The sequence below is a fragment of the Pseudorca crassidens genome, chromosome 14, assembly GCF_039906515.1.
Source record: "Pseudorca crassidens isolate mPseCra1 chromosome 14, mPseCra1.hap1, whole genome shotgun sequence".
Taxonomy (NCBI): domain Eukaryota; kingdom Metazoa; phylum Chordata; class Mammalia; order Artiodactyla; family Delphinidae; genus Pseudorca; species Pseudorca crassidens.
This window is the reverse complement of record NC_090309.1, coordinates 66,911,214-66,926,698: the sequence shown is the minus strand read 5'-3', so window position 1 is coordinate 66,926,698 and position 15,485 is coordinate 66,911,214. Positions and strand designations below refer to the sequence as shown.

The window sequence follows — 15,485 nt, the reverse complement described above, 5'->3', positions numbered from 1 at the left end:
TTTTTTTAAGATGTTGGGGGTAGGAGTTTATTAATTAATTAATTTATTTTTGCTGTGTTGGGTCTTCGTTTCTGTGCCAGGGCTTTTTCTAGTTGTGGCAAGCGGGGACCACTCTTCTTCGCAGTGCGTGGGCCTCTCACTATCGTGGGCTCTCTTGTTGCAGAGCACAGGCTCCAGACGTGCAGGCTCAGTAGTTGTGGCTCACGGGCCCAGTTGCTCTGTGGCACGTGGGATCCTCCCAGACCAGGGCTCGAAGCCGTGTGCCCTGCATTAGCAGGCAGATTCTCAACCACTGCATCACCAGGGAAGCCCTGGCAGGCGGATTCTTAACCACTGTGCCACCAGGGAAGTCCCAAACTATTGTTATTAATTTTACAGTTCTTTTAAGGTTAACAGCCTCTAGAGGTTATGTTAGAACGTTGTTAAACCTTGATACCTAGTTTGTACTACTCTTTTTATGAAACAGCAACAGTCTAAATGAGATTTGAGGAAGAAGGCGTATTATCTGAAGAGTGATATAAAAATATTTTTGCTAATTGTGACCCTTTGTTCAGAAAAAACAGATGGAAGTCTCCCCTTAGCATCACTTAGTATCCTAGCTTTTTATTACAAAAGAGATGAAATGATTTTTTATTCTCATGTATGTACTCGTGTATGAATGCAAGCTCTTTTTTTTTTTTTTTTTTTTTTTTTGCGGTACACGGGCCTCTCACTGTTGTGGCCTCTCCCGTTGCGGAGCACAGACTCCGGACGCGCAGGCTCAGTGGCCATGGCTCACTGGCCCAGCTGCTCCCGCGGCATGTGGGATCCTCCCGGACCAGGGCACAAACCCGTGTCCCCTGCATCGGCAGGCGGACTCTCAACCACTGCGCCACCAGGGAAGCCCTGAATGCAAGCTCTTGATAGAGAATTGGAAAATACCCAAAATGCACAGAAGAAAATTAAAATTACCTACCATCCATAGTAAATTAAACAAGACTTAAAGGAGACAAATTGATTGAAATTCTTAAGGTTTAAAGAAAATGTCCAAAACTGTAATGATTCCTTTACATGGGATTCAAAACTTTTCCAATTAAATGGGAAAAAATAAATCTTAACTTCAGAAATAAACCTTGATGGTTGAACATGAAAGCAAATATGGCCTTTTTTTGCTGAATTAAAACAGAGTAGAAAGATCCTTTCTGTGATAGTGAACTATGGGAGAATTAATCGGGGCTGTTAGTCTGATGCTTCATGGTCTCTGTAGTTTATTGTGGATTAGCACACATTAAAATGTACTGTAAGATTTTTAAAGATACCCGTTATTCCGCTAATGTGACACTTGCAAGTGGCTAGCAAAAAATTGTGTAGGAAAATGGATGTACTTACTCCCTGGAATTGTTTGTAGAATGATGCTTAAGAAGGACTAAATAGATAAGTTAAAAGCAGTGGGCTTTATGAGCTAAAATACAACAGTGCATACAGTTCCGGAGTAGAAGGATTTATATTTATTAACAAATTTACTAAGTATGATAAAGGTAATTTTTTACATATCTCTTTATTAAAGTATTATCCCATGCCCTATTTCATTTGATCTTTGCTACAACTCATGAGGTAAAAGAAATGTCATCTTGTTTTTAGGTAAGGAGACTAAAACTCAGAGAAATTGCCAGACTTTGTCAAAGTCATACAGCTATTAAATGATGGAGAAAGACTTAAATCTCTGTCTTCTAACTCACATACTTGCAAACTGACATCCTACCTCGCTACCCAAACTACTCACGTTTTGACCCTTCTTGTGGCAATCTGGGTACCACTAACATGTGAGTGAAAAGATTCAGTTGATGATTCACAAATTAGTCTGCTATTCTTTTTTTTTTAAAACAGAATGTAGATTTACTTTTTAAAAAATTAATTAATTAATTTGGCTGTGTTGGGTCTTAGCTGCAGCACACAGGGTCTTCATTGTGAGATCTTTTGTTTCACGCATGGGCTCTTTGTTGTGGCGTGCAGGCTTCTCTGGTTGTGGTGCGTGGGCTCAGTAGTTGCGCGTGTGGGCTTAGTTGCCATGCGGCATGTGGGATTTTAGTTCCCTGACCAGCGATTGAACCTGTGTCCCCTGCACTGGAAGGCGGATTCTTAACCACTGGACCACCAGGGAAGTCCCTCCACTATTATTATCTTCATTTAAAGATGGATAACATCAGTATTTTTGTTGCTTGTACAGTAACACAACTCTAAAATAATGCACAAATATAGAAAGTGAAAATCTTCTGTAATCTTATCCTTAGGGAGATGATTACTGATAAGTTTCCTGATTTTGTCTAGTTACATAAACGTAAATATTCATTAGAGGCAAAGAACCATGTTACATAGAAACTGATCTGTAACCTTTTTCACTTAATGTATGGGGACTCACTTTCCGTTTCAATATATTTAATCTTCCTCCTCTATTTTTTCAGTTTTTAAATACACTTTTATTAAAGCATGCATAAAGTGCACAGTTAGTGTGTTGCTTAATGAATTATTAAACAGCATAGCAGTTTGAAACCCCACCAGGTCAAGAAATAGAATATTACTCCAGAAGCCTGCCTTTCTCATCCTCCCTTCTGCTCACTACCTTTCCCCACCCTTCACAAAGGTATCTTCAATTCCTAACTTCTTACACCATAAATCACCTTTGCCTGATCTTGAGCTTTATCAGTGAAATCATACAGTATGTGTTCTTTTTATGTATGGCTCCTTTTGCTCAACATTATGCTTGTCAGATTAATCCTTGAGGTTACTTGTGGCAGTAATTGTTCATTTTCATTGCTGTATACCAGGGAGCAGCAAACTGCCTATAATGGGTCATTTAGTAATTTTTTTTTTATTGTAGTAAAAGATAGATAACAAAATTTGCCATTTTAGTCAATTAAAGTCTACAAATCATTGGCATTAAATACATTCACAGTACTGTGTAACCATCACCACTATCCATTTCTAGAGCTTTTCATCATCCCAAACAGCAACTCTGCATCCATTAAACAATAACTCCCCATTTCCTCTTCTCCATACTCCCTTCCTCCCAGTCCCTGATTAACCTCTGTTCTGCTTTCTGTCTCTATGAATTTGCATATTCTGGGTACCTCATATAAGTGGAATCATACAATGTCTGTCCTTTTGTGTCTGACATTTCACTTAGCATTTCAATGTTTATCAGCCTTGTAGCATATAACAGATTTCATCCCTTTTTGAGGCTGAATAATATTCCATTGTATGTATATACCACATTTTGTTTATCCCTTCATCTGTTGATGGATATTTGGGTTGTTTCCATCTGTTGTTAATAATGCTACTATAAACATTGGTGTACAAGTCTCTGAGTTCCTTTTCAATACTTTTGAGTATCCACCTAGGAATAGAATTGCTGGATCATAAGGTAATTATTATGTTTAATTTTTTGAGTGACTGCCAAACTGCTTTCCACAGCAGCTTTGCATTTTTTAAGCATATTTTTAAAAATTAATTAATTATTTTCTTTAATCTTTGGCTGCGTTGGGTCTTCATTACCGCAAGTGTGCTTTCTCTACTTGCGGTGAGCGGGGGCTACTCTTTGTTGCGGTATGCGGGCTTCTCATTGAGGTGGCTTCTTTTGTTCCGGAGCACGGGCTCTAGGCACATGGGCTTCAGTAGTTGTGGCTCACAGGCTCTAGAGTGCAGGCTCAGTGTTTGTGGCTCAAGGGCTTAGTTGCTCTGCGGCATGTGGGATCTTCCCGGACCGGGGCTCAAACCCGTGTCACCTGCATTGACAGGTGGATTCTTAACCACTGCACCACCAGGGAAGTCCCCAGCTTTGCATTTTTACATTCCCAGCACCAGTGCACAAGGTTTTCTAATTTCTTCATGTTTGTTAGTTTCAAGATTTGCTTGTTTTATTTTTATTTATATTTATTTATTTTTACTTTATTTTTTCGTCTTTTGGCCACACCACGCGGCATGTGGGATCCTAGTTCCCCAACCAGGGATCGAACCCGAGGCCCCTGCATTGGAAGTGTGGAGTCTTAACCACTGGACCGCCAGGGAAGTCTCTGTCTTTTTAAATAATGGCCATATGTGAAGTGGTATTGCATCATGGTTTTGATTTGCATTTCACTAATGACTTATGATATCAAGCATCTTTTCATGTGCTTATTGGCCATTTGCATATCTTCTTTGGAAAAATGTCTATTCAAGTCCTTTGCCCATTTTTGCATTCTCTTGGTTTTTTGTTGAACCATTTAATAAGTATTTCTCTCTTTTTTTGGAATTTTGAATTTTATTTTATTTATTTGTTTATGCAGCAGGTTCTTATTAGTTATCTATTTTATACATATTAGTGTATATATTTAATAATTATTTCAAGTGCTCTTTCAAAACTATTCAACACTCTCATATAGGGGGTGTGATCCAGTAAAGCTTTATATACAAAAACAGGCAGCTGACTCTATTTGGCTCTTGGGCTGTTGTTGGTCCTAGATTATATAGTTCACTTGTAGTTCACATTATTGGCTATTAATTTTAACTACCACTACAACCATTGTAAGTTTCTGCCTTCCCAATCTTCTCTTGATTTGATGTAGTCTGTTGGTTGAGTTTGAATGTTGTTGGGGCCCATATAGGAAAGAGGGAAATGTGTAAGGGAAACTAAGAACTGTTCAAGTATCATGAAGGCCTTTTGTGTGCTGGATGCCATTGTAAGGTTTGATTTTTCTGCCATAATTTAGTCAAAAGGGGGAATTCCCTGACGGTCCAGTGTCAGGACTTGGCGCTCTCACTGCCAGGGCCTGGGTTCAATCCCTGGTCGGGGAACTAAGATCCCACAAGCTGCATGGCATGGCCAAAAGTTAAAAAAAAATTTAGTCAGAAGGATGATCACGTAGGAGCTTATGGGCTTGTAGTTTCCCCTAATTTAGGGGACTGAAGTGATTTGAGTGTGGGTGTCAGCCCTTGTACAGGCTGGCCTAGTTCATAACTCTTCAGTGATGCAGGGTCCCAACCAAAATCTTGGAATCATTGCCGCTTATTCTCCTTGGCATGCCCTGGAATTCATTTTTTGTCAGCTTAGTCCCATGAGTCTGCTGAAAGCTCTGCTTAGTTTCTTGGTCACATTTGCATTCAGAATTGACAATTGTTTCAAGCAAGAAAGTGCCCCAAGTCATAGGTTCACCTCTGTTGGCTCTTCTCTTTTCCATATTTTGGTAATTTTTTAAAACAGCCATCCTAATGGGTGTGAAATGTCCCCTCCTTCCAAATTTTAGTAATTTTCATACTGTTTTGAAAATTCTCTGATCCCTTCAAACAGATGTTTTAAAAATATTTTTCTAGTTTTTCTCTTCTAATCTTACTCTTGTAATCAAAATTTTAGTTCTGGTATTATAATTCAAGTCACAACAAATGTTCTTATACATAAATGTTGGAGTATTGCACTCTTAAAACATCAGATTTATTGAGGTATAATTTACATAAAGTTTACCCTATTTAGGGATCTATAGTTCAGTGAGTTATGACAAAGAGCTGTGTAAACCATCACCACACTCAATATATTGAATGTTTTATCACCCCAAATCTCCCTTGTGCCTCTTTGTAGTCCGTCCCTTTGCCTCCCCCTTAGCCTCTGGCAATCACTAATCTGATTCGTCCCTCTAGTTTTGTCTTCACTGAATGTCATGTAAATGGCATTATATAGTGTGTAGCCTCTTGTGTCTGGCTTTTTTCACTTAGCATGTTTTTGAGATTCATCTATGTTCCTACATGTATCAGTATTTTGTTCTTTTTATTGCTGAGTAGTAGTCTATGTATGGTTGTATCACAATTTGTTAATATGTTCACTAAATGATGGACATCTGGGTTGTTTCCAGTTTTTAGCTCTTATGAATAAAGCTGGTAAACATTCATGTACAGGTCTTTGATGTTTTTATTTCTTAGGGTAAATACATAGAAGAAGGGCTGGTCATGTGGTAAGTATATGTTAATGTCATGAGGAACTACCGAAGTCTTCCAGAATGGCTGTATCATTTTGTAGTCACACCTGCAAATGTGACTTGTAACTTTTTTCCATTCAAAATTAAAATCTTGGAGTTTTAATTTGTAGTTCCCTAACAGCTAATGATGTTGAACATCTTTTCTTGTGTTTATTTGCCATGTATGTCTCTTCTTTGGTAAAGTGTATGTTTTGATCTTTTGCACACTATTTTTAAATGACTTTTTAAAATATCATTGTAAGAGTTCTCTATATATTCTGCTTACAAGACGTTTATTAGACATATCGTTTTGCAAATATTCTCTCCCAGTCAATCTGTGGTCTGTCTTTACATTGTCGGATCCATCTTTTGAAGAGCAGGATCTTTTAATTTTTATGAAGTCGGGCTTATCAGTTTTTTCCTCTTTTTAAAAAATTTATTTATTTATTTATTTTTGGCTGTGTTGGGTCTTTGTTGCTGCGTGCAGGCTTTCTCTAGTTGCGGTGAGCGGGGGTTACTCTTTGATGTGGTGCATAGGCTTCTCATTGCGGTGCCTTCTCTTGTTGTGGAGCACGGGTTCTAGGCGGGTGGACGTCAGTAGTTGTGGCTCACGGGCTCAGTAGTTGTGGCTCACAGGCTCTGGAGTGCAGGCTCCGTAGTTGTGGTGCACAGGCTTAGTTGCTCCGTGGCATGTGGGATCTTCCCAGACCAGGGCTCGAACCCCTGTCCCCTGCATTAGCAGGTGGATTCTTAATCACTGTGCCACCAGGAAAGTCCCACTTTTTTCCTCTTAAGGTTTGTGATTTTTATGTTCGAAGGAGTGTCTGCCTAAGCCAAGATCACAAAGAATTTTGTCTATGTTTTCTTCTGTAAATTTTATATTTTTAGGTTTTACATTTAGGTCTGTGATCCATTTCAAGTTAATTTTTGTATGTCACGTGAAGTTTTTTTGTGTATGGGTGTCCGTTATTCCAGTGTCATTTTTTGAAAAAGCTGTTCTTTCTCCATTGAATTACCTTGTCATCTTTGTCAAAGTCAAATCAATGATATATGTGGGGTCTATTTCTGGACTTCTGTTCCATTGATTTTTTTTTTTTTTTTTTTGTGGTATGCGGGCCTCTCACTGCTGTGGCCCCTCCCGCTGTGGAGCACAGGCCCCGGACGCGCAGGACCAGCAGCCACAGCCCACAGGCCCAGCCGCTCCGCGGCATGTGGGATCTTCCCAGACCGGGGCATGAACCCGTGTCCCCTGCATCGGCAGGAGGACTCCCAACCACTGCACCACCAGGGAAGCCCTGGTATTTTTTTTAAATTTTCTTTCTTTTTTGTTTTTGGCTACGTCGGGTCTTAGTTGTGGCATGCAGGATCTTCGTTGAGGCATGTGGGATCTTTCATTGTGGCGCTCAGACTTCTTTCTAGTTGTGGCGTGTGGGTTTTTTTCTCTCTCTAGTTGTGGCACGTGGACTCCAGGGCGCGTGGGCTCTGTAGTTTGTGGCACGCGGGCTCTCTTGTTGAGGTGCGTGAGCTCAGTAGTTGTGGTGTGCAGGCTTAGTTGCCCTGCAGCATGTGGGATCTTAGTTCCCTAACCAGGGATCAAACCCACATCTCCTGCATTGGACGGCAGATTCTTTACCACTGGACCACCAGGAAAGTCCCTCTGTTCCATCGATTTATATGTCTATCCTTTCTCTGGTGGTCTTGTACTTTTAGGTAAGAAATATCTGTGCATTTTCTACTGTCACACTGACTTAACGAGATTCAAATAATGCAGTAAATCAACTTCCTGTTACCAACCGAATGTTAGGTAGTAGAGTAATTATTGAGCATGTGATTTTATTTGTAATCAGTCATTTCACTTGCCTCCCTGTAATGTGGTAAAACGCCTTAAAAGATTTTGTTCAGATGTTGCCAGTGAGAACTGTCATACACTGCTGTTAGGAGTATAAATTGGCACAGGCACTCTCAAAAAGCATTTTGTTGATTTCTGGTAAATGGAGAATATGTGATGAACTATGACTCATCAATTCTACTTCTTAAGCATATACTCAAAAGAAACTGGCACATGTACATAGGGGGACAGGTACAAGAATGTTTATTGCAACTATTTGAAATATTGAAAAACTGGAAACAACCTATATATCTTTTAATACGAGATAGTTGAATAAATTGTAGGATGGTATAGGATACTATACAGAGTCAAAATGAATGAACTAATCTCTGTATAGCAACATAGATCTAAAAAGCAATGTAAATTTTTAAAATAAAATGATATCAATAAAGTAGGAACAATAGAAAAATATATACAAGTAAGGTAGACACTCAATTCACGATAGTGGTTTCTGGGAAGGAAAGGAGCATGAGAATGGGAAGAGGCACAAAAAAGGAACTTCTGTTGTATCTGTTAAGTTGCAGTTCATTTTTAAAATTTTTAAGTAAATACGATATTGTTATCAATATTCCCACCACACAGAATACAAATGCTATTTTACTGTTTTCTGTAATTTACCCCTTTTTTAAAATTAAAAAACCAAAAATACATGTAAACAGATATTTTCTTCATAAAAAACTAGAAGGTAAGCATCCAAATAGTTTGAATTGACTTACAACAGATTCTTAATAATTTCTTCATGTGTCATTATCAAGTACTTATTGAGCACTTACTCTGGATCAGACACTGTGTAAAATACTAATGGCATTTTATATGGGTAATAAGTAAGAAATTACCCTGTCCAAGGGGCTAAATCTAGTTAGTGATTTATTTTGGGGGTGGAGGAAGGTAGGTAGGAGGTACACACTCATAAGGGGACAGTATTTCTTAGTTGTTGTGTGGTGTTTATAATAAGACTTCATCTATTCTGTGTTATCAAGAGAGTCATGATATTTTATTGATTTTGAAATTTCAAATTAAAGAATGGCATGGGGATTTTTGTTTGATTAAATAGGGACATGAGTAGGGAAAAATGAAAAACAGTTCTTATGCATGATTTCCACCTTTGCTTTACTGTATCTCTATATTAGCCACTTATGAGGCTTTGCAGAGTCTAAGGACTAAGAAACTAATTTTTAAAAACAATGAAATTTGCATATAATTGTTAACACTTTAAAGAAGTATCCTACACATATTTTGATTATGCTGAATTTTTAGGTCCTTTTGAAGATTAATTTTGGATCAAGGATAAATGTTGTCATGTTTCAAAGAAAATAGAAATGTGTTACTTAATGGCCACACTTGTAATCTCATATACCAGTTCTCATGGTGCAATCATTTATGAAATAAAAGCTAACTCTGAAAGGAGCACCCGTGAACATGTTATATCATATTTGACTACAGTTAGATTAAACAATGCTTTTTTCCTCATTATTATTGAAATCGTATTTATTTTTCCTAATAGTATATATTTTAAAAACCATTTATTTAAAATAAAATCTTGAATATTTATTTCTCTAATACAACATTTCAGTAGTTATAAGCATCAATACCATGAGATGATAAACAAATAAAGAATCACAGCTCTAAAATTTTGAGAAACGTTGATGTCTGTATCTCCCTCTTGCTGAGCCACATATACATTAAGATGCTAAAGTCCTAAGAAGTCACAGAGTAACAGTTTTCAGACTTGTTTGATCACAACTCTTTTTTTCATGTATCTCCTAATAAGAGCATGCTTTGGAAAATGTTTAGTGTATTCTTAGGGTATACTTGTGATTTATACAAATAATTATTTCTATTTTAAAGTAGGACAAAAGGAGCAAGCTGTGGAATGGTATAAGAAAGGTATTGAAGAACTAGAAAAAGGAATAGCTGTCGTAGTTACAGGACAAGGTAAGGTTATATTTACGTTTGTTTAGTAGCATCCGAAATTGTGTTCACATGATTGTCCTGATTTCAGGTCCTTTTATCTTAATAAAGGTATTTAACAGATTTTTTAATGTTCTTGTTAAAGTTAATGCTTTATTACCTATGCTAAAAATGAAGTTGTAACCAGGTATGTTCAAACTTGATTATTGTATTACTTGTGTCCTCCTTGGAACCGCTGTTCATATGTTAACCCTATTTTTAAACCTGTTTTTGAAACCTCATCCTTTCCTCATTGTCGAGGCAGGCAAGGAGTGGTTATTTCACAGACTCCCTTTTACACTGTGGGTAATGCTTGACTGCATGTTAAAATATGAGCTGTAATGTCTGACTTTGATTCACACATGGCTTTTTAAAACCAAAAAATTATTTCTCATCTTTACTTTCCTGTCACATCAAATTAAAAATTAGTCTAAGGACTTCCCTGGTGGCACAGTGGTTAAGAATCCACCTGCCAATGCAGGGGACACAGGTTCAATCCCTGGTCCAGGAAGATCCCACATGCCATGGAGCAACTAAGCCTGTGTGCCACAACTAGTGAGCCTGCACTCTAGAGCCCACAAGCCACAACTACTGAGCCTGCGTGCCACAACTACTGAAGCCCATGCTCCGCAACAAGAGAAGCCATCGCAATGAGAAGCCAGCACACTACAACTAGAGAAAGCCTGCGTGCAGCAACGAAGACCTAACGCAGCCAAAAAAAAAAATCAGAGTCTTAACATTACCTTTAAATATGTAGACAACATTTCTTGCACACATACTATGTGCCCAAGCATCATTGTATGTGCTTCATACGTATTATCTCTTTTAATTTCACCACAACCCTACACTCTAAAGCTGCTACCGTTATCCTTATTTTTCGGATGAAAAACCTTAAGTGCAAAGAAATTAAGTAACTTGCGTGAGGTCTCATAGGCAGGAAGTGGTAGAGTCAGGATTTGAACCCAGGCAGTCTGACTTCAGAGCCTGAATTCTTAAATACTATGCTGTGAATAGTGGTATGTGGATACCACTATTATATGAGTAAAGTACTTCAGCTTATGATAGCTAAAATAAATTCAGAAGCAAAAATTACAATGTGTGGGCTGAGAATCTTAGCCTTATGGATCAGTCCACCCAGTGGATATTTTATCTGGTTGGCTGATTCTATAACTTATATCAGCTAATCTCCAGTAACTATAATGTGTCCAATATTTACCTTTTTCTGTAATCTCTCCTTTTTATTTTGACTGTTTCTCTAGCTACTGGTCTCCTGTATAAAAGAGAGCAGAATAGAACAAGTAAATATGGAAGATTGGGTCTTGGAGACTTTTCATGAGTTTATGAGCATGACTTTATGAATTATGTACAAAATATATTCGCTGTTCTTTGCCAAATGCATAGAAGAAGAGTTAGAAGAAAATGAGTTGGTTATAAGAAAAATAGTATTTCATTGAATCAAAAATGCCTTCAACTGTACCAAGAGAAAAAACAATGTCAATTAAACGATGACACATCCTCTTCTTATCACATAGAATTTGAATTTTAACCTTATTGAATATGCTATCTTAATCTTATTTAGACATAGCTATAACAGAAGTATTAGTATCTATGACCAAATTTTTGTATGCAGAGGAAGTGACAGACTATGTTATGACTGCAGCCTGGCTGATAGCATTAGTAGGTTGGCACAGGTTTTAAAACACTTCCCAATTTCAAAGAGTTTTAAATGTAGGGGGAAAAAATATATCTCAAAACCCGTAAAATTCATGAAATACCACAATAGGTCTGAAACCATCATAAGGAACTATAACTGATTTTTTTAAGATATTATTTGAAACTGATATTTTGTTAATTTCATAGTCTTTTTATAAAGACTGTGACTCCCCATGAGATTAGTTGGTATGATAAAATTTATCTTGAAGCAGCATTAGTAGGTAAATGTAGATATTTTAATTCTTTTTTTCTGCTTTTTCTTTCAGGTGAACAGTGTGAAAGAGCTAGACGCCTTCAAGCTAAAATGATGACTAATTTGGTTATGGCCAAGGACCGTTTACAACTATTAGGTATCAATTAATGAATTGTATAACTGGAATGAGATGTATTTAAAATCTTAAAATTTAAGATTTAAAATCTTAAAAGTTTAATGAAACTTTAAATGCAGATGGAAATCAGTGAACTTGAAAATGTGTTCTAGGCTTTCTTTTAACTTCTGAAAATTTCTAACGTATACAAAACAGAAGAGTTTATTGAACTAATTATCCATCACTCAGCTTTGGTAATTATCAACTCATTGTCGGTCTTGATTTAAGACTGGCAAACTATAGCCTATGGACTAAACCCAGTTCACTGCCTGTTTTTGTAAGTTGGCACAAAGCTACTCTCATTCCTTTGTATATTATCTGGTTGCTTTCATGCTACAGTGAGAGAATTAAGTAGTTGATACAGAGATCATACAGCCTGCAAAGCCTTTTAATATATAGCTTTTAAAAATATTTTAATATTTACTACTGGCTCTTTACAGAAAAAGTTTGCCAACCACAGTTTATATCCCTGCTTACTTTCCCCAACTTCATATTACTATTTTGAAACAATTTCTCGATATCTTTTTGTTTCATTTATAAGTATTTCATATCTCTAAAAGATAAAGATGCTTTAAAAATAAAATTGCCAAAGTAAGGAGATTGTCGCTTCTAACGTTTCCCTTCTAACGTTTCCCTTCTTTCCGTCCCTTCCTTATTTCCTGTGTATCACTTAGTTTTTACTTTGATTTGTAACTAGAACAAACCTTCAAAAAGAAAACTCATTTCATTATAAAACGAAGGTAATGAGTCTTCCCTCTGGGGAAGCTGTGAGTATTAAATGGGATGATGGACATGACTGCCAAAAAAAAAAAATTGCCAAAATACCATTATCACACCTAAAAAATAACCAATAATTCTTTTAATACTAACATAAACATAAAAGTAATGGCCAAAAAAATGGTCAGTGTCCAAATTTATATATAATATATAAATAATGTGCAGTCAGTATCTCAAAATTTAATAACTCCTACTATTTTTTTAATAATTTAATTGTTTGAATCAGTATTTCAAGAAGATCCATACTATACATCTTTTAATATACAAGTCTGTTTTTTCTTTTTCTTGCAATTCATTTGCTGATGAAGCAGATCTTTTCCACGTAGTGTTTCCTGCAGTCTTTCGCTCCATGCATCTCCGTGTTATCTTTTAGTATGTTCTTCTGTCCTCCCTATAAATTGATAGTTGGATATAGAGCCTTAATTGGATTGAAAGTAGATTTTTATTTTTTAATGATAAGACTACTTGATAGGTGGTTTTGTGTTTATCCATCAGTATTTCTTGTGATGTTAGCAGCAGTTGATGACTTACGCCTAGTGACATTATAATTGTCATTCTTTCTGCATTCATCAGCTGTAAAAGGTCTATAAAGAGAAACTTCTCATCTTCTGTTTGATGGTATAGGTTTTAAAAATATATTCTTAAGGTAAATCTACTCCTCAAACAAGGTGGAACTAAAACCCACCCTTCTTGGGTGGTTCTGCCATAGCTTGATGTGATAGAAATGGTAGCAACTTGGTATACAGGCAGACTTTATTTGTTGCTCTGTGCTTTTGATAAGTTATTTGGCATTTCTGAGTCTTCTTTATTTCATTTGTAATATGAGGCTAATAGATAATTATTATCTCACTGTATTTGTGACTATGAATTGTTGAAGGAACCTAACCCATAGTAAGTACTCGAAAATGCTGGTTTTTGTTCATCTCCTTACCTGTGTGTAATCACCACCCCTGCTTTTGTGTACATATATACACATATGGTTTTTATTAATTCACTTATTCATTCATTCCTATATGGTCCATGGTGTTTATAAACTTTGCCCCACATTTTTGAAAGAGAAACCCTTACTGTTTTCAGATAGCTAACAAGGCAGTGTTCTCCTGGCTTCTGTGGCTGACAGTTTGCTTTCTTACTTCCTAAGTGATGGTTATTACTGTGTCAAATAAAATTACATGTTACATCAAGGGTTGTTGTAGTAAAATAATTATCTAATTGTTCTAGTTGGTCCTTTCTATGTGTTTTAGCTATAACACCTTTTCAGTATATGTACAAAGTATCAATGTATGTGATGCAGATTAAGTTTGATTATGGAACATTTTGTAATATGTTTCAAATTGAATAATAGTTGGTTTTTATCTTTTATCAGTATTTGAAATTGTGATGTGGTAAAACATTAGAAGCAACTCATCAATTCATAGACTTGTCTTTAAATGCAACTTAGTAATTTCTTATTTGTGTTGTTAGAGGAGAGGACAAAAAGATATATAATATAACATGAAGCTAGGCTTTAATAGAATTAATATTTGGTTGTTGTTGTTGTCTGTTATCCTCAAAATTGCTATATGTCCATTCATGAAAGATGTTACTTTAAAAAAGAGACGGAATAAAAGACATCATCAACATTTTCCTGTCTTCTGAGAACGCAGAATATCTGGGAGTTATATACCAAAGACAGTAAAAAAGAAGTGTGCACAAGTGCATAGTAGAGCATATTTGTGTATTATGTGCTGGTTAAAAAAATGGAGCTTTTCAGAGGTGGGATGCCTGATAGGTATCTAAGTAGTATGGAGAATGATAACTGGGAATTCCCCATACAGACTGGTTTGAGAGGATGTAGCATCTCTGATAAAGATGGGAAGAGTTCATATGTATTACATATCTTCAATTTAGTGATAGTGAACCTTGGAGCAAAGCTTAAGTGTAAAACCTGCTGTAGATAAAAAGATAATTTTGGCGTTGGTGTCTGGTATACTTGGCAATTACCCTTTTTAAAAAAAATTTAGCTTCATTCAAGGTCCATTTATTAAGTCCTTACTCTGTAGTAGGAACGGTGCCAAGGGATATAAACTGAATTTCTTTCTTTTCTTTTTTTTAATTTATTTTTGGCTGTGTTGGGTCTTTGTTGCTGTGCGCAGGCATTCTCTAGTTGCAGCAAGCAGGGGCTACTCTTTGTTGCGGCGCGCGGGCTTCTCATTGCAGTGGCTTCTCTTGTTGCGGAGCATGGGCTCTAGGCGCATGGGCTTCAGTAGTTGTGGCACGTGGGCTCAGTAGTTGTGTCTCGCAGGCTCTAGAGCACAGGCCAGTAGTTGTGGCGCACAGACTTAGTTGCTCCGCGGCATGTGAGATCTTCCCGGACCAGGGTTTGAACCTGTGTCCCCTGCACTGGCAGGCGGATTCTTAACCTCTGCGCCACCAGGGAAGCCCTGAATTTATTTCTTAACTCGGGAAATATTTATTGGGTGGTTATCATGTTCTAGGCACTTAGGATATAGACAAGGATCCTTGTGTCATAGAGTTTATATTCCAGCAGGGAGAATACTGACAGTAGGCAATAAACATAAAGAATAAATAAGTTATTCCATGTGTTAGAAGGTGATAAATTTGTGGAGAAAAGAAAACATAAAACACAGTACAGGGGATTAGGAGTAGATGGGAGATGGTCTGGGTTTTTAGTTTTAAATAGGATAGTCAGGGTATATGCCTCTTGGAGAAGTTGACATGACCTGTAAGTTAGCCTTACAGGTATCTGGGAGAAGAGTGGTCTGGGGAGAAGTAAGAGCTGATGCAAAGCCTTAAGAAAACACATCTGGTATGTTTGAGAGGAGCAAA

General features: G+C 37.0%; 1 protein-coding gene across 6 annotated transcripts in view; it reads left to right on the top strand.

Annotated features, from left to right (window-relative positions):
- The window catches only part of SPAST (spastin), a 62,486-nt gene that overhangs the window by 7,280 nt on the left and 39,721 nt on the right, over nt 1–15,485 (top strand). For 4 of the 6 annotated variants that reach the window (XR_010934090.1, XM_067703326.1, XM_067703325.1 and 1 more), the window contains exons 2-3: nt 9,697–9,783; nt 11,778–11,861. Coding sequence is in view for 5 of the 6 variants with exons in the window: in XM_067703326.1 (XP_067559427.1) it covers nt 9,697–9,783; nt 11,778–11,861 (171 nt within the window). In the remaining variant the exon portion in view is untranslated. The remainder of the gene's footprint in view (nt 1–9,696; nt 9,784–11,777; nt 11,862–15,485) is intronic. The other 2 variants (XM_067703327.1, XM_067703323.1) reach the window with 1 other exon arrangement.